Here is a 26,180-nt window from a genome sequence, read left to right as displayed (position 1 = left end):
AGAAGAGAAAAACATTCCCAAGGTCATTCGGTGAACCCAGGAAAAGAACTACAAAAAACAAAACAAAAAAACCCCCAAAAAACTGCATGAACTGCAGGTTAGTAATCTATTAGCTAAAATCTGCTGCTCCAAGGTTAGCCTTGGTCCAAATTATTAGTTGAATTTGGAAAAATGCCTAATGACTTTTGGGAGCCAAAGTATTTTGTGGCTCTCAATGAAAATGATCTCCCTAAGTGCTCAGTGTAAAGGAACAGGTTTGTCATTACAACAGTTTTGTGGGCCTAAAAACAGACAAGTTCTACTCAAATGGTAACTTAATAACAGGGCTTGGCTTTGCACATCTAGGTTCATGAGTTCAAGGGCAGCATGGTATTCAGAGACCACATAAGCCCTTATGCTGCAGACAAACTGTTCTTTGACATGGAACTGTGGTTTTGTACAGGTCAGAATGAGGATGGCCAGGATACTTACGTAGCCTTTGTAGCTGGTGTCTAGCTCTGGCCCCGTGGGAGTTTTGCTGCGAATGATATTTTCGGTTTGCTGTATCTGAAAGCGGCTATCATCCAGGGCTTTGCCCAGTTGTCGGATCTGTGACTCTAGGGCGCTGTGGTCCCCTGCGGTGGCAACCATAAGAATCTTTACCGGACAAACTATTTGACTTATTTAAAGCTTGATATTCAAGGAGAAGTTTCAGAAATGATTCCAGTTACAGCAGCACAGAAATGGCAGGTGTGGGTAATTACAAAGCAAATTTAGTACCATCGTGCCGGTGGGTTAGACATTAAAATGGCGAAACCAATGAAGGTGCTTGACTGAGAGCCCTAGCAGACTGGACGTCGCAAAACGGCTCTTCCGTCAGTTTTGAACAGCTTCGTGCACCTGTCCCTCTTCAAGCTGAAACCCTGATCATCTGAATGTTGTCTGGAAGGCCTTTCTAAAAATCTGCAATGGTGTCTACTGCGTCTCAGTAAGGAGAAAGCTGTTCTTTTCTCATGTTCTTTCTGCTGTCGCTTAGTGAGCAGGGGAAGGTCCTCCCTCTGATTTTTCTTTGTGCACCTCAGGGGGAAGATAGTGTCACGGAAGGCTCAGGTATATCCATCATTTACTGAAGGCATAAATTCATTAATCCAGAAAAGAGTGCCTCAGAATAGATATATACAGAGATATCAAACTAGCAATGACTTGCTTTTATCTAAGATCTGAAACAAAACCAGGAGGAAAGCTAAGATTTTAGCATTTCCACCTAGGCAGGTTCTTACTCATAGCCTAGAATTCTGGCTCATTCTCCTCTCAAAGTTGTAACATTTCTTTGTAAAATTATTGTGTGTGTGTGTGTGTGTGTGTGTGCGTGTGTGTGTATCAAAATCTTTGAACTACACAAGAACATTTGACCATCAGAGTGAAGTTAGCATGGGGTGAAAGCAGAACAAATATTAGTAAGCCTTATTAAATGTATTCGTTTCTAAAAAAGGCCTTCTAGATACACCTAGGAGAGGTCTCTCCCTGGGAATCACCCTCTCAGTAATGTTACTTTGCTTTCTGTCCCTTCAGTTTTCTTCAAAAACTGAAGCGTAAACTAGTAACTCCATGATTCAATATCATATCACTGTGTTCAAACTCTATCCCCCCCACACCCCCCATCACTGATCCTGAACTGCTGAACTACAGTTCGTTTTTCTTTCTTTAATTCTCCTTGTTTCAGGAACAGTTCTGTCCTTATCTATGGCTCAACATACCGTGGAATACATTTTTCATTTCAAATTATAAGAGTTCTTAAATTAAAATTACATATATTGTTTAGAGATGAAATCTGATCTCGCCCCCTGTCTCATACGGGATTCCTGAGATGGGGAGGATAAAGTGGTGGATGTGCCCAAGGTCACTCATGCAGGCTGGCGGACTTGGGACCACAGCCTGCGCCCTGACTCTCCAGCCCCAGGTAGGTCTGTGCACAGTGAAGCTGAAGTTACCACACCACGTAGAACACCAGGGCACAGAGGCTGATGACTGGGTTTTCCGTCTCATATTTTCTGCTGTTAATGGGCTTGACAGGTCTATACTTAATGAGACCAATTACCATTTAACGAGTTGAGAAGTTATTTTGTTTCACTGGATTAGTGAAATCTTATTCTTGGTGTGGATTTAACCAGCTGTTTCTTCTAGTACAGCAGTAAGAGAGGAAGGCTGTGCCTTAACATGCTAGAGCCACAAAGCTGGGAGAGATACAGCAGATGTGCTAAGAGAGGAGGCTTATTATACAGGGGAGGGAGGGAGGCTGGCTCCGGCTTGTCGTGCCTACCAGAGGTATTTTTGATTGCATTTTCTGTGAGTTTTACATAGGCCTCAGGGCTTTCAGGGATCATTACATCTGCAAAAAAAGCACAGTCTAAGTTGACAGCTAAGTTCTGGAAACCTTGAATCCCTTGTGCAGGAAAATAACTTTCCTAGGGGAAAAAAAGGAAGTCATTTACTGTAGACACAAAGTTCCTGAGTGCACAGAGGAGCGTGCAGGCTCACCAAAGCTTTCCTGAAATGAATCATAAGAACTCACAGTGGGCCAGGCACGGTGGCTCACGCCTGTAATCCCAGCACTTTGGGAGGCTGAGGCGGGCGGATCACCTGAGGTCAGGAGTTTGAGACCAGCCTGGCCAACATGGTGAAACCCCGTCTCTACTAAAAATACAAAAGTTAGCCAGGCATGGTGGCAGGTGCCTGTAATCCCAGCTACATGGGAGGCTGAGGCAGGAGAATTGCTTGAACCCGGGAGGCGGAGGTTGCAGTGAGCCGAGATCATGCCACTGCACTCCAGCCTGGGCCACAGAGCTAGACTTTGTCTCAAAAAAAAAAAAAAAAAAAAAAAAAGAGCTCACAGAGATTAAGAGTGTTTTTATGAGCCAGGCTCTGGTCTGAGCACAAATTTACCACACAGAAACCCTACAGGGTACCTGGGAGTGTTATTCCCGTTTTACAGATGAGAAAACTGAGGCACAGAGGAATTAAGTTCCTTATCCAAGTTTAAATAGAAACTTGGCAGAACTGAGATTTCAGCCCAGTCAGATTCCAGAGAAGCACTGTCCCATATATTTGTACATGAACTATATATGTAATTTTAAAGGGTTCATAGCCACATTAGAAATGTAAAAAGAAACATAGAAAATTAATTTTAACACTATATTAGATAGAGATTATAACATGTAAACAACATAATTATTATTATTTTATTTTCTTTCTTTATACTAAGTCTTTGAAATTCATGTAAGCGTGTTTTCCATGCACAGCCCATCTCAATTTGCACAGTCCCATCTCAGAGCTCAACAGTCCCAATTGGCCAGTGGCTAGTTTTGGACAGCTCTGCTTCAGATGCCATATGCCTGACTAATAGGCCTTACTGTAAAGACAAAATAGAAATGAGAGAAATAATTTTCTTTTTAGAACAGTGTTATCCTTTGGGAATCTGATGTGAACCATCAGAACCAAACAGAAATCCCCAGATGTCCTTTTAGAGAATGTATGAGATGCATTTCCAAGTGCCACAAATCAGCCTCCAACTCTTTATTCTATTTTTATCCACCTTCCTTACAGAGTTCCTGTTTCTCTGTCTATCCCTTCACTGCATGTGTGGCTTGGGTGGTGGTCCTTCTTGTTTTCCTTCACACACTCTTCCTGTGTGAGCTCCTCCGTTCACTCCAGGACCATTGCCATTTACTTGTGAATAACTACCCAATCAGCATTTCCGGCTTCTGCACTTCATACCTGTGCATCTATGACTGGACTTTTGCATTTGGATATTGCGCAGGGATCTCAAGATCAGGATTCGCACAAGCAAACTCATCCCCTCCCTGCTCTCACAGCCCCACCTCCCTTGCCCCACTGCACCTACAGTGCTCCTTCCCTCTTGTGGTCTTCAGGGCCTAGGACCACCTGCATCTTTCACCAAGATGCCCATCCCAGAAAATCGCCTCCATCCCAGTTCAATGGACTGAGAGTTAAGGAGAAGTCTTCTCTGTTCTGTGTGGTTTCTCAAATCTCTCCTATTCTCTCCACTCCCAATGCTGCTTCCCCTAGTTCAAGCCACCACCCTACTTCTGTCTGAGGTTGTAAATGGTTTCATCTGGGCTCTCTCCCCCGAATATGCTCTTCTCCCTGTGGTATCCAGAAAGATACAATATGAAAATCTGCACATCCCTGAGGAGGGGGATCCCAGCACCTCCCTCCACAGATCCTGCTGTGGCTCCACAACCTTCAGGATAGGAGCCAAAACTCTTTCCCATGGTGAAGAGGCTGCCTCACAGCCAGGCTCTTCACTTTGTCCCTTCCATGCCTGTCATTCCAGACAAACTGCTGATGATCAAAAGCACCAGGCCAATCACAAAGCAGGGAGGCTTCCCCTCCTTTCTTCCTCTAAGCACTACTGAGCCCACCTGACCAACATCGATTCACCCTCTGCACTCAGCTCCACGGTTTCTTTCCCGAAGCCTCTCCCAGGACTCCAGCTTTGTTGCCCCTGCTTGTGTGTCCTGCCACCACACTGCCATCTTAGCCCCAAACACTTCACACAGTGGTGTCTCATTGTGTCCCACACTAAAGGGGAAGCTCTGGGAGAAGGAGAGGACTGTGTATCCCTAGGACCTGGCAAAGTGCTTGTCACCTGCTACCACAAATCTACGTGGAATAAATCAATGGCCACACCAAAATTTGCATTTTATAATCACATTCATATCTAAGTGTTCACTTAGGTACAATTTCCCTGCATGGGAGAGGGAAGCAAATGATTCTGGATAGCTGTCATGTTTCCAGGGCAATATTAATTCCCTCTGACTTTCCTTTAAGCTGACACACTGGCTGTCTCCTACCTGATAAGCCAACAGCTCCCCGGAGGTAGAAATCTTTGTCGTCCTGACTCTCTTCATCCTCAGAGGGCAGAGCTCTGGACACTGCAGACTCCAGGTCCCGACTGAGGTCATAGTCGTGATCCCACTCCAGGGGGATGGAGTCCACACTAGCCGGGGTGTCTCGTCCCGACCGCTCGCTCCGGAGGGGCTGAGCGAGCGACAGGGAGGGGTTGGAGGAAGGCTGTGGAGAAAGCAGGCTGTCTGCAGAGCGGTCATGCCAGTGCAGGTCCGACAGAGCCGCAGAGTCTTCCAGCTCCAGCTCTCTGTCTGAGAGGTCGTGCTCATCATCTGGGAGCTGGAAGGGAAGTCAAGGCAACCCCGTCACTGTAGTGGTCAGACTAGCTTCTTATCTGGGCCACCTGCCTACCATGTGGGGACAATTTTTAACTTCTTATGAGCAAATAAATGAGAATCTTCTGATCACAGAAATACAGGGGACAGTGCTGCTCTAGAGTTTGACTGTCTGGGTTGAAATCTCAGTTATGCTGTGTACTTCCTATTTAAGCTTGGATAAGGAACTTAATTCCTGTGGGCCTCAGTTTTCTCATCTATAAAGTGGGAATAACACTCCCAGGCACCCCAAAGGGTTTCTGTGTGATAAAAAATTAAACAGTCTTATAAATTATCCTATCTAAGCCTCAGTTTCATTGTTGGTAAAATGGGGATAACATTAAAACCTACTTCAAATAATTAATATAAGATTAAATAAATTTTATAAAGACAGGCAATCTACTACCATGCCTAACACACAACACCTACACACTGGCACGGATCGGAAATAAGAGCAAATTACTAAGACCTTAGCTTGCCCTTATAGCCCAGATATAAAATAGATTTGATCGTAGAAGATTCCAAATATTCTAGTAACATCTCTATAGGTAAGATGTGATTATGGTAGCAATTAGGAAAATGGAAGAATGAAAATTCACCTAAACCTAACCTCATCAATTGAGAAGCTGTTCACATTGCTTCTTTTTATCATATTTCTTCTGGAGGCTTCCCTTATTTCTTCTAGAGGCTTTTCTAGAGTAGCACCATCCCATGTGTTTCTGTGATCAGAAGACTCTTATTTATCTTCCATAGAAGACAAGAGTCAAATATGTTCTTCTAAACTCTTTGTATACATTAACTCATCTAATGCTCAAAACAATCCTTTGTACAGTGTAGTTACTGCTACTAAACCAGTTTCACATTTGAGGAAGCTGAGGCAGGAAGGGTGAAGTGAGTAGCTTGCTGAAGGCGACAGCGACAATGCAGGACAAAGCCAGAACTTGAACTCAGGTGCTCCGGCTCCAGAGTCTGGGCTCTCACCCACTGTACAACTCAATCCCACATGATTTATTCTCTTTAGATTTAGTGACAACTAAGAAAATCAATGTTACATACAGGCAGGCGGATCAGTTTCTTATGGTATCTTTCCACACGCCCGAAGACCTCCTGGCAGTACCGTCGGAGCTCGTCTAGTTCCTCCTCGATGATCGCCGCATCCAAGGGCTCACTCTTTTCTATCAGCTGTTCTCCTTGGGCAATTATCTGCTCAATCTTATTGTGGTTCAGGGAAATTTCCTGCTGGAAGGCCTAGGGAGTACAAATCTCATGTGATTTTGCTGTTGTTGCTTACATTGATATAAAAGAATCATAATATATGTATTTCTCATTACATTAAAACAGACGTGTAGGGGCTATTTAATTGACCATATACAATCACGAGACAAGCCCTTCTAAAGTAAAACATACACAGTTTCAGCCAGAACAGGAGTCATAAATAGAAACATTCGAATTCCATGATCAGAAAAGCGCTTTTAGCTAATAAAATTTACCGTTACAGGTAGTGTGGGTAGAGAATAACAGGGAAAAATATTCAAACCCACTGTAAGTTGACAGCAGTGGTTATCCCTGATAAAAGCAATGGCAGTCAATACACTGCCACTGAAATAAATGTGGCATTTTAAAGAAATCCCGAACATTTTCATTTCAGATGTCCTCATCCTAATGTCAAACATGACTAAGAGAAGCCATCCAATGCCGCACCCTTTTCTCAGGTGATTCTTTCATTATTTCAGAATATAGGCATGTAAAGTTATAATGATTTGAAAAACAAGGAATTCCAGGAGGATTATTTAGACTATGTGTTGCAAAAGATTTAAATCACCGGGGTATGTTTCAGTGTTCACTTTTAATTCAATACAATAATAAATTGTGGAAGAGCTGAATTGTCCAATGGTGAAAAAGACTCCCAAGAGAGAAGGGAGGGTAGTAACAAGTTCCATCATCCTGCCAGGGTCCCGAGGGACAAGATTCAATTACCACTTGGCAGAAACTTTCCGTGGAAGAATGTAAATGTTGATGTGCCTGTGAGACGACAGGAGAGAGGAATCAGGGGAGAGGGTGAGGCAGAATAGCAGGGTTTATTGTTTCTTCCATCCTAAGAATCGATGACTAAGGGAAAGTTCCTTGTTTTATTATAACAACCCAAAGGTTATGGGCATCATGACCATTCTTTAAAAAAATCCATCTATCTTGGGAAGAAAATTTCATAAGCTGCCTTGGAAAATATTCAATTTGTTAAATACTCCCCCTTTTAGGAAATCCTTACATCTAATGTATATCCCTCCTATTCAAATTTCTAGCTAGCCACTGTGTTTGAATTATATAGTGAAAAATACAAAATGTATTTAAAATTAACTTGGTATCTAAGAATGTAGACTGTGAGGGATGAAATCCTGATATAGAAAGTTGTATTGCTTTGCAACATGGAAGTTAAAGGAACCGTGTGAAAGTGCTACAAACAAATTAGAAAAAATAAACGAAAACAACAACAACAAGGCCAGGAAGGGTAGCTCATGCCTGTGATCCCAGCACTTTGGGAGGCCAAGGCAGGCAGATCACTTGAGGTCAGGAGTTCGAGACCAGCCTGGCCAACATAGTGAAACTCCATCTTTACTAAAAAACTACAAAAATACAAAAGCTCGCCAGACGTGGTGGTGGGTGCCTGTAATTCCAGCTACTTGGCAGGCTGAGGCAGGAGAATTGCTTGAACCCGGGAGGCGGAGATTGCAGTGAGCTGAGATTGTGCCACTGCACTTTAGCCTGGGTGACAGAGAGAGAGTCTCTCTAAGAAAAACAAAACAAAACAACAACAACAGAACATCCCTAATACCCTGGCAATCATGCTGACTGAAAATCAATCAAGCTGTTGAAAAATATCAACAATATCAATATCAAAGAAGATAAGAGCACTACCCAGAGATAAGCTATGGTGGTTATCTCTGGGCAGTGCTGTTTATCTTATTTTTTTATATCTTTTATATTTTCTGAATTTTTTTTTGCAGTCCAGAACTAATTTTTCAAAAGAAAATTTATTTGCTATGTTCTTCACAAAAACAGCCACAAATCCTTTCCTTTTCAGGCTTTCCTCACATTGATAATTTGAAAAATAATCTATTACCTTGAGTTGCTTTATTTTAGCTTGAACATCACACTCAGAAAAATGTTCAATATTAGTGAGCTGCAGATCCATCTCCGTGAGCCAGACCAGAATGCTGTCCCGCGCAGTCTCAAACTCCTCACGCTGGCCAATAAAATGCTGGAAGGCAGAGGAAAGTAGTAACAATTATTTTTATGAAAAGTCCTTATAAACATATGGAGATGGCACAACGAATTCCAGTGTTCTGTAAAGTCACTTTCTCAGCAGGCAGTGAGAAGCCTGCAATCCTTTGCTATAGCACTCCCCCGTTTACTCCTCCTGCCATCCCATTCTTACAAAATCACTGAGATTGTGTCTCAAGACTGCATTCGAATGGCCCAGTCCCATCCTCTGGCCTCTAAATTACAGATGAGGCATAGCAAAAACCTTGAGTCTGCGCAAGATGGAGGTGACGCGCTTTTGCAGGTTGTCCCATCTCTGGTTGCCTTCGTGAACCATCTGTTTGAGGCTACAGGCTGAATCAGTGCGGTTCTCTCTGGCCAGGCGGCGGTACTGCTTGTTGATCAGTTCCAGCTGCGTCAGGCACTCGTGGACCTGTCGCTGGAAAGCCTAAGGCCACAAGGAAGCATATCAGTGTGGGAAATCAGCGAAGGACTCTCAGTAGTGGCTCCTGGTTTTCTTATCGTAGCCTCTGGGAGAATGGGAAGTTACACTATCACAGAGGGAAAGAATGATGTCTAATAATGGTATACTTCCCCTTGTTAAAGCAAAGTCATTTAGTTAGCGCAGCTTAAAGGAAAGGGAGTGAATAAATTGAAAAATATGAAAACGGGGAGTAGTAATAAATAAACACACATGCATACAACACACATATATAGACACACACATATACACACACATACATATACACATAGCTTTAAAAATAATTAATGTCTTGGAAACAAATATTCCCACAAAGCAAACCACTATAAAACATATACACGTGTGTGGAAATGTGAGTTTGAAACGTCCAAGATTTCTGCTGTCAATATGGAGAAAAGATATCTATAATGGAACTGTTTATTTGTAAAATATGTACTTTTCTAAAAATCTAGAAATTGCCTCAATTCTGCTGTCCATTAGGAAAAAACTTAAAACTACCTTTTGCAAAAGGTCTTCCAAACATCAAGCTATTATATGCTTTTAAGAAAAGTAATTTAGTAAAATACAAGTAACTTTATATTTTAAAAAATTTGGAACATGCTCGGTTTCTTTTTCGTTGTCCCTGTGATTTAATTAGGTTTTATAAAACATGTTAGAGCTAGTGTACCGCCCTACACAAGTAGCATCTATCTATTTTTGAGGCTATCCCAGGGACAGTTTAGAGATTCTGAAGGTAAAATATTCTTTTCTGCCTTTTCCTTGCAATACAGAAGAGCCCTATAGCATAAAAGTGATTTGGCCAAAATAAAATGAAGCTTAAAAAAAAATCATTTGTATGATTTATGACTGATTTTTATCTTGGCATTAGACCAAAATGAAAATTATAATTAGTAAACTGAACTGTACTCATCAAATCCCCAAATTCTGTTTTCCTTGGCTCATCACACTGTTTACATGTGACCACATTTCTGCCTCTTAAATCGCTTTCCTTCTGAGAGTTGCTTTCAGAGCCTTCATCCTAGGAAATCCTAGCTTCCAGTCTCAAAACCTTAAGTTATTTCTCCAGCAAAGGGAGTGGTAAGGAAAGTTCAGCTCTGGCCATGACTGGAAGCCACAGTACGTGTTTGCCCACTGGCGTAAGGTTGGAGTACCCCCAGGGAGATACCCCAGCACACCCACATCCAGCCTAAACATTCATGCGATTGGACCAGCTAAAGACTGTCCACAAGCACAACTTTGTTTCTGCAATTCATTTCTGTCTCTTAAGAAAATTAATGACAAAATTCATGATAAATAATAAAATCAATCATTATAAAAGCTAAATATAAGGCTAACTTTTGCTTTAAAATCTGAGAGTCTAAAATAGCATCAAAAAGAATCTTATATAATCTGCTTTGCAGTGTAAGCTAATTATAAAAGGTCTTAACCTTTATGAAGCTGAGTGTGGTAAGATGCAGTTGAGCAGCTCTTCCACTAACATTCATTCACGTCGAGATGACCTGGAATCTACTGCAGAGTTTACTGTGCTTTTTACTAGTAGTTTTCTAAGGGAATATCTTTTATATAAGAATAAAAGCATTGCTTATTTTAATTTAGTGGTATAGTGCATATAAATTCATTCACCACTCAGACATCAGAGTAATTCATTCATTTCACAAAGTATTTGAACATTTTTCTAGATTCATATAGCTGTCCATGTACAACCCTGAGATTTTAAACTCCATAAGAATAAAAAGGGAACTTCCTATTTCCCATCATAGGCCTCAGTAAATGCCTGGTTACCTGATGTCACAAGGTAAAAATGAATGCAGCTACATTTCATTGCATTTTTAGTCTTATTTCTAAACATCTCGAGGAACTTGGGGCAGAATTAGCAACCGAGAACGGTCAGAATGCTTCTGAACTCTTTGCTGTCAACATGTCTGAGCACACGACTGCCTAGCAGTGGGAACTGAAAGGAAAAACACCTTCACATTTAAAAATGGTCAGGGTGGGGCTAGGTCAGGTCTTCCATGAAAAGGAAAGGCAGTGGAGAAGTCAGAGCTTCATTGTACAGCAGTGACAGAGTGGACTCGAGATCGTGCAAGCAGGCAAGGTACTGGAATCAATTCTTGGATGACTTCTTTATGAATATGATTACACTACAGCTATTTTCGTCTATTTTGTAACTTTCAAAGTAAAAGTTAGCCTTATAGTTAGCAGTGTAATTGAAAAGTTTTGGTGACTCAAGACCAGTACTACTCTTCACTGTGTAATTAGAAATGAATTATAATGAAAATGTTTTATTCCGTTCTAGAGCCAACTCTTTTATCAAATACACACACACACCACACACACACATACACACACACACTCCGATTAGGTAAAGAAAATACAAAAATGTATTTGGAAGGTAGATTTTTATAGTATAAAAACATCATATTTTAATCGTAGAAAGGATGGTTGATTGTGGAACAATTCTGAAATAAAAATCATGACAAGATCTTTTGGGAAAACCTCTTTTTCCTCCTTCTTTGCCTACTTATGAGGTCATAACAAAGATGGCTGCAAAGTCCTCACCCAGCAATTTGAACAGATAACATGTGGTGAACAACTAGTTTAGGTCTTGGAACTCCAACTACCAGCTGGTTACTTTAATAGCAAAACAAGGATTAAAAATTTGGAATTATAAATCACCTCAAATTTCTTTAGTTCTTCCTTGGCAACTGTATAGATTACCCCAGAAGAGCTGGGAAATGCAGCTGTCCTTTCTGAAGTCTTCAGCCAATCTTCAAAACGTGAATAGTCATCCAGAAATTTCTGCCACAATCGCCACGTCTCTTCGATTCTGGGGCAGAAAAGGAAAGAACAGAATCTGATTATTGGAGGCTGCTTTTGCTCCAGAACCCGGTCTGATGCCTGCCACTGGATTAAGGGTGCCCGCAGAGGCAACTGCTGTGCCAAACAATAACCACGGCTCGAGCCAAATTTGACCAGAGCGCAAGAGAGACAACTGTTTGAGCTAAAATAAAACAGCTGTTTTATTTTTTTAAAAACATGTCCTGCAGCTCTGGATTTTGAATTAGTCCAATTGAAAATTATAAACACATCACATGAGCTGCCTTGGACGTGTGCAACAAGTTTAGAAAAGCAACAGCAGGTTTACAGTGTGCACTCATGCCAGTGTTTTACGGAAATAAAAACGAGGTCTGAAAATCCATTGAAGTCCAACATTCAGCTCACACTGACAAAAGTCAATCTATGACAGCAGGACAAATATTAAGCTTTCAACAGTTTACCAGAGAGCACAGCCATGATGTCACTCTGTAACACAGCACGATTTTCTGCCACCTTAAATTTCACAGGGCTTAAAGATAAATGTGTTTTTATTTAATTTTTAATAGAAGAACATCACTGTTTTCACAGCCACACATTCTGAAATGTTATGCTTCTTTGACAAGGGTGTACTTTTACGTTTCCGTGTTATTTTTAAACTGTTAAGTCAGACATAACTTGGCTTGTTATATTTATATATTACTTTTATACCTACTTATTTTCCCAACTAAATGTAGATAATGGCAAGTTTGGGAAGCCACAGCTATTTTTGGACATTGTAACCAACAGGAAAGAGTGAACAGTGGAATCACTCTGGGTGATTTTTATTTTCATTTTGGTCTTTCCTCTTCCCTGTTTCAGCATCCCAGCTCACTTGAGTCTCCTTTCCATGGACATAGCACAAATGTTTCTCCACCGCCGGTCCAGGTTTCTTGTAGCCTGCTGGATAGAGTCACACTCGGCATCAGTGGCACAGGCATCACAGTCGTGCAGCAGGACTTCACACAGGTTGAGGACAGATGCAACACCTGTACTGTGCTTCTCTATGTCTCTCTGAAGTTCCTGCCGGGGAACGCAACAGGCTTTATTCAACAATTACATGTATACAGAAGAGAGAAACTGAAGCAACATCTGTTGATAAATGGTTAGGCTACACCTTGACAAATATTTAATTTCCCTGAATGTATGATATTTCTTGAACCTCATTTATGAAATCCAGCAAGCTCAAAAGTACTAGAAAATGGATGTAGAAATATTTTAGCTATGTGAGTAATGCCAACATATAAACTGAACAAATGAAATAGTCTATACTAGGAGTAAAACTAACTTCTTTAATCAATAAAAAATGAATCTTGACCGGGTGCCATGGCTCAAGCCTGTAATCCCAGCACTTTGGGAGGCCGAGACAGGCGGATCATGAGGTCAGGAGATCGAGACCATCCTGGCTAACCCGGTGAAACCCCGTCTCTACTAAAAAATACAAAAAACGAGCCAGGTGAGGTGGCAGGCGCCTGTAGTCCCAGCTACTCGGGAGGCTGAGGCAGGAGAATGGCGTGAACCTGGGAGGCGGAGCTTGATCCAGCCCCTGCACTCCAGCCTGGGCGACAGAGCGAGACTCCGTCTCAAAAAGAAAAAAAAAAGGAATCTTGCCCCAGACTCTACTTCACGAATACATCACTTTCATCCCAATCAATCAATCAATGCAATACAGTCATCTCTTAGTATCTGTCAGGGGATTGGTTCCAGAACTTTCCTCCGATTCCAAAATCCATGGATGCTTAAGTCCCTGATATTGAATGTTGTAGTATTTGCATACCTCCTATGCACATCCTTCCATACAGATTAAATCATCTTGAGATTACTTATAATACCTAATACAATGTAAATGCCATAGAAATAGTTCTTATACTGTATTGTTTAGGGAATCATGACAAGAATAAAAAGTCTGTACATATTCAATGCAGATCCAATTTTTTTCCCAAATACTTTTGATCTACGGTTGGTGGAATCCACCAATGTAGAAACATAGATACTGAGGGCCTGTATATCTGCACGTGCTAGAGCTGGCACTCAAGAACTGGGTTTTAAGATCCAAAGATTTACATTCAATTTTTTATTTTTTATTTTTTTTGAGATGGAGTCTCACTCTGTCACACGGACTGGAGAGCAATGGCGCAATCTCAGTTCATGGCAACTTCTGCCTCCCGGGTTCAAGTGATTTTCCTGCCTCAGCCTCCCAGGTGGCTGGGATTACAGGTACCCGCCATCATGCCTGGCTAATTTTTGTAGTTTTGTAGAGACAGGGTTTTACCATGTTGGCCAGGCTGGTCTTGAACTCCTGACCTCAGGTGATCCGCCCACCTAGGCCTTCCAAATTGCTGGGATTACAGTGTGAGTCGCTGCACCCAGCTGATTTGCATTCTTTTTTAAACAGTTAATTCCACCATCATTAAAAGGTAACATGGTTATCAATGGACGAACAAATAAAGAAAAAGTGACATATATATACACATATACATATATATATACACACACACACAATGGAATATTATTCGGTCATAAAAAAACGAAATTACGTTGTTTGCAGCAACACGGATAGAACTGGAGGTCATTATGTTACGTGAAATAAGCCAGGTACAAAAACAGAAATATGACACGTTCTCACTTGTATGTGGGAGCTAAAACAGTTGATCTCATGCAGGGAGAGAGTAGAACGCCAGATAGCAGGGGCTGGGAAGAGTGTTTTGGGGCCATGAAGCGAGGTTGGTCAATAGATACAAACATACAGTTAGGGGGAATAAGTTTTAATGTTTGATAGAGTAGAATAACTATAGTTAACAACAATGTACTGCATGTTTCAAAGTAGCTAGAAGAGAGAAATTGAAATGTTCCCAACACATAGAAATAATAAATACCAGAGGTGACGGATACCCCAAATGCCCTGACTTGATCATTACACAGTCTATGCATGTAACAAAATATCATATGGACCCCACAAATATGTAGAAATACTATTTAAGGGACTATATCATGCATGACATCAGCAGCTTCCTCAGAGAACAACTTTTTTTTTTTTTTTTGAGATGGAGTCTCACTGTGTCACCAGGCTGGAGTGCAGTGACATGATCTTGGCTCACTACAACCTCCTGTCTGATTCTCCTCCTGATTCTCCTGCCTCAGCCTCCCGAGTAGCTGGGATTACAGGCACCCACCACCATGCCTGGCTAATTTTTGTATTTTTAGTAGAGATGGGGTTTCACCCTGTTGGCCAGGCTGGTCGGGAACTCCTGACCTTGTGATCTGCCTGCCTCGGTCTCCCAAAGTGCTGGGATTACAGGTGTGAGCCACTGCGCCTGGCGTAGAGCAATTTTTAATGTAGGATAGAAGTAAAATGTTTTCTGATAAAAGCAAAGCACTGGATTTCCCTGGAGTCCCACAGCGTGAAATCTTCATTTTAACTGTATAAAATGTAAATCCAAATTGTACGTTGTTTTCTCTATTGAACTTTTAACTCCATTTACTCCAAGTAAGTTCCATTATTAAAAATGAGCTCTACCAGCATAATTTTTTTGTTTGCGATATTCATCAATGTCTTTAGTGTGTTTTCCTTTTCTTTCATCAGGAAGTTCTTGAATTTGCTTAGCTTTTCTCTTGCTCTAAAAATTCCTCAATTTACGGAGATACCTGGGATTTAAATTCTTGTGTTGCTCTTCCTCTTATTTTTTTCCCTTGACAACATGTACGAACACACTAGCTATTGTCAAATGTCTAACAGTGCCTTTAATTCATTTTGGAGATTTTATAAACTAGACACTAGATGATAAATTCTACTAAAATATTTATATTTTTATAAACAGTCCTTTCAAATCTCTAACATAACCTCCTTCACTTACGTGAAAGAGTATGTCACATGAATTGCTGTTCTAAAAATATAAAATAAAGTAATATAAAAATTAAACTTAGTATTTGCTTAAAGATAAACACAAAGACAAATAATTCTGTAAATGAGATTACCAAGTACATTTGAGGTCTTAAAGTACATTTTGTGCAAGGATATACAGTTGGAAGGATAATAAACCATGCATTTAAGAAAGTTAGCATTTTTATTTCATTTTCCCTAAATACTCAAAAGTTTTTGTTAAAATCAATATGTGAAATGGCAACCCTAAGATTTGAGGGGATTTATAACCATACATAAGTACCCTAAGACAAATAAGTTTCAGGCTCAGCTTTAACTTTGTTTTTTGAGACGGAGTCTCGCTCTGTCAGCAGACTGGAGTGCAGTGGCGCAATCTCAACTCACTGCAACCTCCCCCTCCCAGGTTCAAGCAGTTCTCCTGCCTCAGCCTCCTGAGTAGCTGGGACTACAGGCGCACACCACCATGCCCAGCTAATTTTTATGTTTTTAGTAGAGACAGAATGATTCTTAAAATTTTTCCACAAAGGAAACTGTAGTAATTATGACATGATTAAAATAAAATTTATCAAGCCCTGACTTTGTGTTTGGTAAGCACTGTGCTCAGTGCTTCTTTTTAGTAATTTGTATAATCACACTGTGTGGTGCGTACTCTGATGATTGGCATTCTATAAATCAGGGCTCTATAAATCAGATCATATGAGAATGTAGTGAGGCCAAGATCTGAACCCAGAAAGTTTACTTTTAACCACTGGTATACAAGATTTTTTTAAAGTTTTAATTTAAAATTTAATTAAAAAGCTATATGTGCGTATTTAATGTAGTAAAAAGTAAAAAACTACTAGCAGGTTCTGAATAAAGCAGTGCTTTCCACCCCGGAGCCCACCTGTTCAGCAGCAACCATTTCCATCTCTTGTGGCTCTTTCTTCTGGTATTACTTCTACACTTTTTCATTTTTCGAGACAGGGTCTTACTCTGTCACCCAGGCTGGAGTGCGGGGGTGTGATTATGGCTCACTGCAGCCTCGAATTTCTGGCTTCAAGTGATCCTTCTGCCTTGGCCTCCCACAGTATTAGAATTATAGGGGTGAGTCACCACATTCGACCTATTTCTGTATTTCTCAGTAATATATAACTTCTCTATTTCTAAGTAACATAGCTACTGCTTGATTTGTCCATTTTAGTAATTACTTTATGAATTCTTCTTTAGCAGGGAAGAAATAAACTTCTACATGGCTGACTGAACTCTAATGACTGTTACAGTACAACTTAGAGCTAGGGTAATAATCACTGTTCTCATGATGATGGTTATTTAATATTGTTCACATTTGAGGAACAAAATATGCTACAGTTATGTTTCTTTTCTTTTTTCTTTTCTTTTTTTTTAGACAGAGTCTCAGTCTGTCACCAGTCTGGAGTGCAGTGGCATGATCTCAGCTCACTGCAACCTCCGACTCCCTGGTTCAAGTTATTCTCCTGCCTCAGCCTCCTGAGTAGCTGGGATTACAGGCACGCACCACCATGCCCAGCTAATTTTTGTATTTTTAGCAGAGACAGGGTTTCACCATGTTGGCCAGGATGGTCTCGATCTCCTGATAAGTCATTTTTCCTGGATTTTACAATCCTCTCTTTCTCTCAAATTTATAATGCTTGCTTCTATTATCTCTCTTATGGAACTAATAAAACTCCTTCCAGAGTGGTTAAGCCCATCAGATACTCTAGCCCCTCCTGGCTCCTCCTGGCAACATCCCTCCTAGAGCACCCAGAGCCCCTGCTCCCATCTGGACAGGTGCTGGCTTGGCTGCAGTACAGCTGTCACCAGGGACTTTCCTGCACCTTCAATCTGGGAATTCCCTTTTTCTTTCTCCTGAGTTGAATAGCATTTCCCCTCTTGCTTTAGCGCAGGTAGCATATGCAGCGTATGCAACACAGTAGCATGCAGCATGTGTAGCAAGTATGAAGTGTAGTTTCCTCTCACTTTTGTGTATGTAGCATACCTTTCATTAGCTTCCTGCAAATGGGTACATAGGAGGTAAAATTTTTAGATATTAAGTGGCAGGATATAAAATTCTAAATTATAAAGAATTTTTCTCAGCTTTCTGTGGGCAGAGCCATTGTCTTCTAGCTTCCAGTATTGTTTCGGAGAAGCCAGATTTTATTTCATCCTGGAAACCTTTAGGATCTCCTTATTCCTTGTGGTCTGCAATTTTACAGTGTGGCTTTGCTTTGTTTTACATTTTCCTGGGTACTTATATGGCCCTTATAATCTGCAAATGCATGTTTTTCATTTTAGATATATATATGAATATATATACATACACACATATGTGTAATGTGTGTACACATATATGTGTAATCTTCCACAAAGTAGACAAAAAGATAACTATATGAAAAATAGCAAAGAAATATAGACATAAACATAATAAAATTAACAATAATGCAAGAGTTTCAAAATCCAATTCAGTTATTTTATAAAAGTCTTCCCAAAAAAGAATAAAGAAAATGGAGAGGAGAAAATTAACATAGTAGTAATGTAATAAAAGATATAAATACATACTTAATAATATATAAAATATATTTTATTACATTACTACATTATTTAATAATAAACATATATTATTTAATAATATTATATATATTACATTACTACTATGGTAATTTTCTCCTCTCCATTTTCTTTATTTTTTTTAGGGGGGGACTTTTACAAAATGATTGAATTGGACTTTGAAACTCTTGCATTATTGTTAATTTTATTATGTTTATGTCTATATTTCTCTCCTGTTTTTCATATATTAATCTTTCTGTTTTACTTTGTGGAAGACAGTCTCCATTCTGAAAGCTCTTTTTTAAAGAAAAATGGCAGCCTTTCATTTTATGAATGCAAAACGTCTCATTTCTGTGAGTTTGTTTGTTTTGTTTTGTTTACATTTTCTTCCTCTCTCTACAACGTGTTTCCTCTGATTGCGCCTTTCTTTATTTCCCTCTGTTTATTTTGGTCTTTTCTTAATGGTAGAAGCTTTCTTAAGCGGTGAGGATTCTTGCCTACCCACACATGTTCAAGAATGAGCCAGCTGTAGAAGCTGCGTATGCACCTAAAGTATGTCAATCGGGAGGCTTCCCCGTGGAGAGTCAGGCAGGGGTCTGGCCTTTGCTGGGTTACCTTAAGTATCACTAATTGAAGGTACTTTTCTCTTGTCTGGTCAGTTCTCCAGAAAGGATGCTCCAATCTCCTGGCTAGGGTGGGAGCCTGGGTACTGACATAGTGGGAGCCAAGCTGGGGAAGCGGGATGGGAGCCCGACCATTTGGTACTGAGCCATTCACATCATCTCCCCATTTTTAACATAGTGACTCTAGCCTCCATGGTGTCCTCATCCCCAAACCCAGAGTCCTTCTGGTTTGCCTTCTCCAGAGAGTAATCATCTGGTCTTCTGCCTGAGTAAAGGAAGCAGAGTTCCCTGGCTGGCTGGGCTTAGGAGGAATCTGCCAGTCTCAGCACACCTTATTCAGATTTTCAAGTACTCTTCCATTTTACAGCTCAACAGGCAACTCTACTTTCAGCTTCACCTGATCTCCACTTTCCGAGCCTTCCTGGAACTCTGTGGCATGAATCCACTTTCTCCATCCTCCATTCTGTCAACACCATCACTGATCTATCCACTTTCTATCTTACAAAACTATGTTGGATGTCTGTCATCGCTACCATTTTCTCTCCTGTTCTCTCTGCCATTGTGGTTTTAACCTTTTTCCCTCTCTACTATCATTTTATTGGGGTTTTAGTAGTAGGTGGCGCTATGAATCCATATGATCAATTTGCCATATTTAACTAGATATTTTGTTGATTTTCATACACTTGCGAAATTACAATACCGGCCATTTACATTTTAACTCATCACTGTACACATCATTACCATGTTCTCTGCAAGAATCTGGGAAGCTGGATGCCAACCAGGATCCCTACAATTCAATCATCAGAATCTCAAACATCACCACCCATCAGAAAACTTTAATTTCATAAAAATTGAAAAATATCTTGCTAACAAGTTTTTTAAAAGCAATGGAATATAGTGTACATTTCAAGATAGCTAGAAGAGAAGATTTTGAGTATTGTTACTACAAAGAAACGATAAATGTTTAAAGTGATGGATATGGTCATCAAATTACCTCAGTTTGTTTGATTGTTACACTATGCAAATATGCATTGAAGCATCATGTTGTACCCCACACAGATGTACAAGTATTACGTATTCATTAGAAAGAAAAAAATTTTAATGATAATTTTAATATTAAAAAAACTCTCAACACCCAAAACTGTATTTTAACACCTATTTCATGGGCTTAAATAGTCTGTAAAATGAAGTAAGTAGATAAACTATAAGATTTTAAAAACAGGAGGTATTTACATTTTATAGCGCTTTAAAATTAAGCAACTTTGCTGCAAACGGCCTAAATGTAATGGAGAGAACCAGAGTGTGGACAGAATATTCAAAGCAATCTAAAGGCACGGAGTAACGATATCTCTAGTGGGGAACTTACAGTGTTTGCTACTGGCAACTGGAGTCTGATACACTTAGTAAGAATAAACGAGGGGGCCCGGCACAGTGGCTCACGCCTGTAATCCCAGCACTTTGGGAGGCCGAGGGTGGGCAGATCACTCGAGGTCAGGAGTTTGAGACTAGCTTGGTCATCATGGCAAAACCCCATCTCTACTAAAAATACAAAAATTAGCCAGGCATGGTGGTGCATGCCTGTAATCCCAGCTACTTGGGAGGCTGAGGCATGAGAATCGCTTGAACCTGGGAGGTGGAGGTTGCAGTGAGCTGAGATCACACTACTACACTCCAGCCTGGGCAACAGAGTGAGACTCTGTCCCCACCCCTGCCCCCAAAAAAAAGAAAAGAAAAAGAAAAAAATAAATGAGGGAGGGAATGGGAGGTGAAAATTTCTTCTGTATACATTTTCCCGGATCATCCCTTTTTGCTTTGTTGGGTTGTACACTGCCAGTGAGATGTTCTATCTTTGCTACACACATGAAAGTGGAATTACAATGTGCGATCTGCAGGTCATGTAATCCTTTTTGCAAAACAAAATTTTTTCAAGTTGAAAAATTCTAAGTATGCCTTGTAATCTTTCCCCAAACACTATACACAGGACAAAAAATGAGCGGTGCTCCTTTCACTCTTTTCTAAGTGTATGGTAGTGGGCTAGGTCTAGTGACTCTCAAATAAGTAAGTCAATCTGTTAGTACTATTTTAGATACATAATTGCAGCTCAGCCTTACCTACCATCTTAGAAGGCTTCTTGGTGGATGGATGACACTAACTGTACAATGGCACAAGCATCTTTGTAAGGCTGAACTCTGCAGTCACATGAAACCTTTTGGCCTCAATTGCCTGCCTAGGCAAAGCCCCCTTCCTCACCAGTCCTGCCTAGCTCCCTCTTGACCTTCCAACCCCAGGCACCATCTCATGCCCACCCCATCATCCTGGCCAGGAGGACAGCTATTCCATGGCTTACTAATTCCATTTCAATTTTAAGTCTTACCTGCTGCTCATTAAGCTTTCTCTGTATTTCTTCCGAGTTACAGGAATCGTAGACTATTGGCTTGGCCAGCTCTGACTCAATGTGAGCGAGCCAGGTCCTCAGGCTGCTCATGTTCTTATCGAGCTGCTGCACGGCCACCAGGGTCTCCTTCAGCTTCTTCACCCTGTGGGCAGAGAAGGGGAACGTCCCGCTTCAGCGAGAGGCCCACTCATGTTTCCCTCGTGTGCAGAGGAGAACACTGGGCTTTAACAATCTTTCTAGGCAGAGAGTTAGAAACTCATGTGGAAGAAGCCAAAGACAGAAGAAAAAGGAGGATAGAAATTAGAGGTGAATACAGACAATGGAGCAAGGATGCAGAGGAGGCAGGGGTCCAGGGCACAGGCGCACAGATAAATTAGTTTTGAACACGGTTTTCCCAGTGTGAGCAGGGTGTGATCACAGGTTTGGAAGGAACACAGGTAGTATTTTTCAACTCCACTACTACCTACTTAGAGCAAAAATCAATTATTGAGTCCCTGTTAAGAGCCTGACATGGCTGAGTGTACACAGATTGCTCTAAAGAGAAAGGTCATGGTGATAATAAGCATACGATCAATGATCTATTAGTGCCCTTATTTAAAAATTGCTGCTATCTTTAGACTATAAGTCTCGCTTCTTGGTTCAGGAAACATGGCCACCTAATTGGCACTGCTCATAACAGAGGTAAACAGCAGATGAGCAAAATACTTCAAGCTGTTAGGGTGTCATCTTGGCTCAACTGAAGAGGTATCTATCTTCTTGAAAATATGTCAAGAGCAACATGACTTGTAAAACTCTAGGTTTGTGATACATTTAAAGGCAGGGATCTGCAATAGAATGTTCTCAAAGATTGACAACTTACACTTACAGTCATGAGATATTCGCTCCCCCTCCCCCCCCACCCCCGCATTACTTCCAGGCTTTTAAAGAAGTGATTCTCAAGCTGGGATTGTCACACAATCAGCGGAGGGTGCTTTCAAACCACAGGTGCCAACTACCAGCCACCATCTCCAGATGGTTCTGATATGTTTCTCTGATCAAGACACACTGTTCTGAAGAAAATGTCTCATAATCAAAGTATTTTGAACATTTTGATGTATTTTTAGTTGTTTAAAATTGATATCATCACTTCTGTTTCAGTTTCAATAAATCAATGTTTCTCTCTCAAGTGAAAATGTAGTCATTTGACAACATGATCGCTTTTCCTCTTTGTCATTTTTCCTCAAAGCACTGTCATATAAATGCTCTTAAAGGATTTTCACTATGGTCAGCTGTTAGTAATATCTATATTTCAATAATTGTAATTAATAACACTTCTATTTGAATAACATTTTCAGTTTGTAAAAACCCTCTTAGGAGCATTACCTTTTATTCTTTTAAAAAATGTGTATTTAAAAAATTATGTTCATATTTCACAATATATTCTATTGGTAGAAAATGAAAATATGTTGCATTGTTTATTATGACTTAAAATTCCACTTGAGATAAGATTTCCCCAATTAGCTTTGTAAATACAAATTGTACACTGTCCCCCAGACACTTCAAGGCATTGGCCTTGAACACTATTTCCAAGAACTTTTACATACAACTCACTCACATTTCTCTCATGGCTAAGACAAAATTCATCTGGGCATCAGTCAGTGAATGACAGTTTTATTATGGCTACTGGGTACAAAGCTTGTGAAGTACGTTTGACCAACCACAGCACGGACATGGAATTTTACACGGCTCTGGCCACAGTGCCCCAGACTGAAAGAAGACTTTACCATCAATAAACCCACTGGAACAGGCCTGAAGAATGGCACACAGAACAGAGAGGTCTGTCCTGCTTTTACTTCTGTAGGAACGTCTTTTCAGCAGCCTCTCCTACATGACCAGCTTCTTGTCTTCAGATTTCGTAGGATCTGAACACTTACTAGGCTTGGGGATGGTAATGTCGTTAGGGTTTTACTAGAGGTCGAAGTGCTTGTTTCCTCCCTTCCTTATTTTAGTTCCCTGGTATTATTTATGCATTAATTGGTCTCCTCCATGGTAAGTTCCTTGGAAAGCCGGAAATGTGAATTTCCATATTTGGCTATTTCCCTACCCTGGCCATGCTAAACTCAGTGCTTTGCACTAAATCGGGTACTGTTTAAATGGTTGCTAAACATTAATAATGAATATTCTAAGCGAATTGTGTTTATTTAATTAACATGTTTTCATTTAAAATTTTTTATCTGATATTAAGTGTGTATTAAATTTTACTTCTAGGTTCAACATTTGCCAATGCTCTATTTGTCAAGTACTAAAATTTATTCATTTTCTTGGTTCAAAACTCACTTACAAATATGATCAAAAGATCCAAAGCACAAAAGGATGCAAGTAAACACTGTTCCATAGGACCATCTACATTAGAAAAATAAATTACGGGATAACTTTTGTAATACTGAATGAGTTCCAAGTCAGAGCGGTTAGTATGCAATATGTCAAGGGCATCATGACATGGAAATGTGTGTTCATATAGTCCATTAGGGACAAGTTCCTCTTTCAAACAAATGTGTAAATTTGCTAAAGTCAATGGGGGTGAACATTTAAGCCGTTCTTTTTCATTTTTTAAAACAGTGTATTTTACTACAAATAGCAAAATGCAGTGTGCATCTGTGCTGGGGGAGCAGATGTGAGCCTGGAGGGCATGGATAGTAGGATTCATAAGCCTTGGCTTATTAAACTTGATATTTATTTGCAGGACAGGGATCACCCTTTTTTTTTTAAGAGAAATGTTCCATGTTTCTTTCCATTATTTCTTTAAAGATAATTTTTGGGTAAAGTGTCACAGTATTTTTATTTATCTATCATCGTGAGGAGTCTGAGCAACATTCCTTTTGGTAAACATCCAGGATTATCATTCAAATTAGACACTTGCAGACGTCACATGTCTGGGTAAGTTTAGCAGCTTGATAAATCTGTAAGTCCCCGCAGCTTATGGTTCTTTCACAGTCCAGGCACTTCACCTTTCTTGAGAAGGATTCTACTATGAAATGCAAATATCCAGCTTCTTAACACGGAAACATGTATATACAAACACACATATATATACGTATATATATACGTATATATGTACCTACACACATATACTTATAAATCTATATATATTGTATCTATATTTCACAACTTTCCTTCACAGTAATTTAGTATATCCGTAACCCAAAACAAAACAAAAAGTTCAAATTCTAAATATAATAGAACAAAAATTACCATTGGGTAAATCCTATTTATTTGTAGAAATGTATCTGAGGGATGATACAGAAAAAGGAAAATATTTTTAAAAAGTTAAAAATAAAAATTCCTGTCACATTTTTATTCTAACTAAAAAAAAATGAACTAAACATTTGCATAATGTGCTAAATTACTATTTTAGACATTAATCTGTATACTTCGCACATATATTTTATAAGCTTTATATTAGCGACTAAAACTTACTGACAAGCACAAACAAAAGCAACTTTCTCAAACACACAACATTTTCTAGAGCCCTGAAATATTTTTATTTAATGAAAGGAAAGCTTTCAACTACAAAGCTGTGAACCAGCTAAGGCTAAATTTCAGTTTCATCAGAAGCCCATCCTTTAAATAGCAGATGATGGACTAACTGAGTCTTTTTCTGGATTGCTTTCCTGTGTCTCAGCTTCTCTACTCCAGCCATACTCCTTGTATGACGCATACGCTCCAGAGACAACTGGAATACCGAGTCATAATAAAGTCCATTAACCTTTTCATCCAGCTCTGCATGCCCAGTAGAGGCACTAGAAAACAAACCAACAAATAACTCTTGGGAGTCCACATGGCCAGCTATCTCCCAACACCAATCCTCTTCATGTAACATTGGCAAAAACAGCTCTGGATTAAAGCTTCCAGCATCTATCCTACAAACCCCACGTAACATGAAAGCTATGTACAATGGAAGAAACTCAAGAAGATGCCTGCCTTGTGACATCGCAGTTACAATCTGGGAGATCTGCGTCCACACAGCCGTCCTCTGCCATCCTCAGAGCACGCAGGTCCTCTGCCACCACCATGAAGCTTCCACTTGCAAAAGTTAGACTCTGCAGAGCAAAAGGCTATATCCTGTGTGGGGATGAAAGTTTCCCCTTGTCTGTGTATAGAAGTATGAAAATGTTCACTCTAGACAAATGTTGGTAGTCTCTGCCCGATAATATGACACTGGGCAGTGACAAGTGGTCATGTTTCTAAATAAAACCTACATTCATTAACATGTGCCAGGCTTGATCTCCTGGAATGTAGGCCACGAGTGTAAGAAGGGGAAAAAGCTCAGTGTAATCTGTAAGGAGGAGGAAGCTACAGGTCTAAAGAAAGGACAGCAAAAACAACGTTGGCTGCAGGCACTCTGCTGTTCTGTAAGGACAGTCAACTTTTCTTGCGGGCAGTTTGCTATGCGGGGAAGGCTATTTAAGGAAAACAAATCATCGCACTGCAAACAAACAAAATGTCCACAAGCACAGCAAATGGCAGTAGCAAAAGGAATAACTTCCTTCTTTTTTGGGTTCACTATGCCAGCTCGGTAGTGTATGCAAGAGTTTTAGGAGTTGTTTGGGAAGGTGGGAAAGTACACGCTCTTTATCTTTGGGTAGACTATTTGGGCAGGAAAAATAATGAAGAAATATTATTCTCCCTTACATATGCAAAACTTTTGTGCTTTAAAAATGATGTAAGATGAGAAAAATAACATCTTCATTTTAAGAAAATTAAAAAAATAACAATTCATTTGCTTGGGGGGACTTCAGGTAACTCTTTTTCTTTTATGAATTTTGAGTTTCCAAACTTTCTGCACTAAGCATATGATAATTTAATAATTTATACTTTTAAAGAAAATAAGTCCCCAAATCATTAATTCCTATAATTTAATAAAATATGACTAATGCTGGATGCTTTA

General features: G+C 40.0%; 1 protein-coding gene across 19 annotated transcripts in view; it reads right to left on the bottom strand.

Annotated features, from left to right (window-relative positions):
- The window catches only part of SYNE1 (spectrin repeat containing nuclear envelope protein 1), a 530,910-nt gene that overhangs the window by 21,343 nt on the left and 483,387 nt on the right, over positions 1–26,180 (bottom strand). For 14 of the 19 annotated variants that reach the window (XM_050786838.1, XM_050786854.1, XM_050786840.1 and 11 more), the window contains 9 exons: positions 21,233–21,395; positions 12,650–12,837; positions 11,638–11,788; positions 8,746–8,928; positions 8,341–8,478; positions 6,279–6,470; positions 4,854–5,187; positions 2,300–2,368; positions 472–614 (listed from right to left, as the gene is read on the bottom strand). In XM_050786838.1, coding sequence (XP_050642795.1) covers positions 472–614; positions 2,300–2,368; positions 4,854–5,187; positions 6,279–6,470; positions 8,341–8,478; positions 8,746–8,928; positions 11,638–11,788; positions 12,650–12,837; positions 21,233–21,395 — 1,561 coding nt within the window. Of the gene's footprint in view, positions 1–471; positions 615–2,299; positions 2,369–4,853; positions 5,188–6,278; positions 6,471–8,340; positions 8,479–8,745; positions 8,929–11,637; positions 11,789–12,649; positions 12,838–21,232; positions 21,396–25,213; positions 26,021–26,180 lie in introns of those variants that run through there. The other 5 variants (XM_050786847.1, XM_050786855.1, XM_050786849.1 and 2 more) reach the window with 2 other exon arrangements.

This window comes from Macaca thibetana, chromosome 4 (assembly GCF_024542745.1).
Source record: "Macaca thibetana thibetana isolate TM-01 chromosome 4, ASM2454274v1, whole genome shotgun sequence".
In the NCBI taxonomy this organism is placed as follows: Eukaryota; Metazoa; Chordata; class Mammalia; order Primates; family Cercopithecidae; genus Macaca; species Macaca thibetana.
The sequence above is the reverse complement of the archived record's forward strand: the minus strand, read 5'-3'. Positions and strand labels throughout refer to the sequence as shown.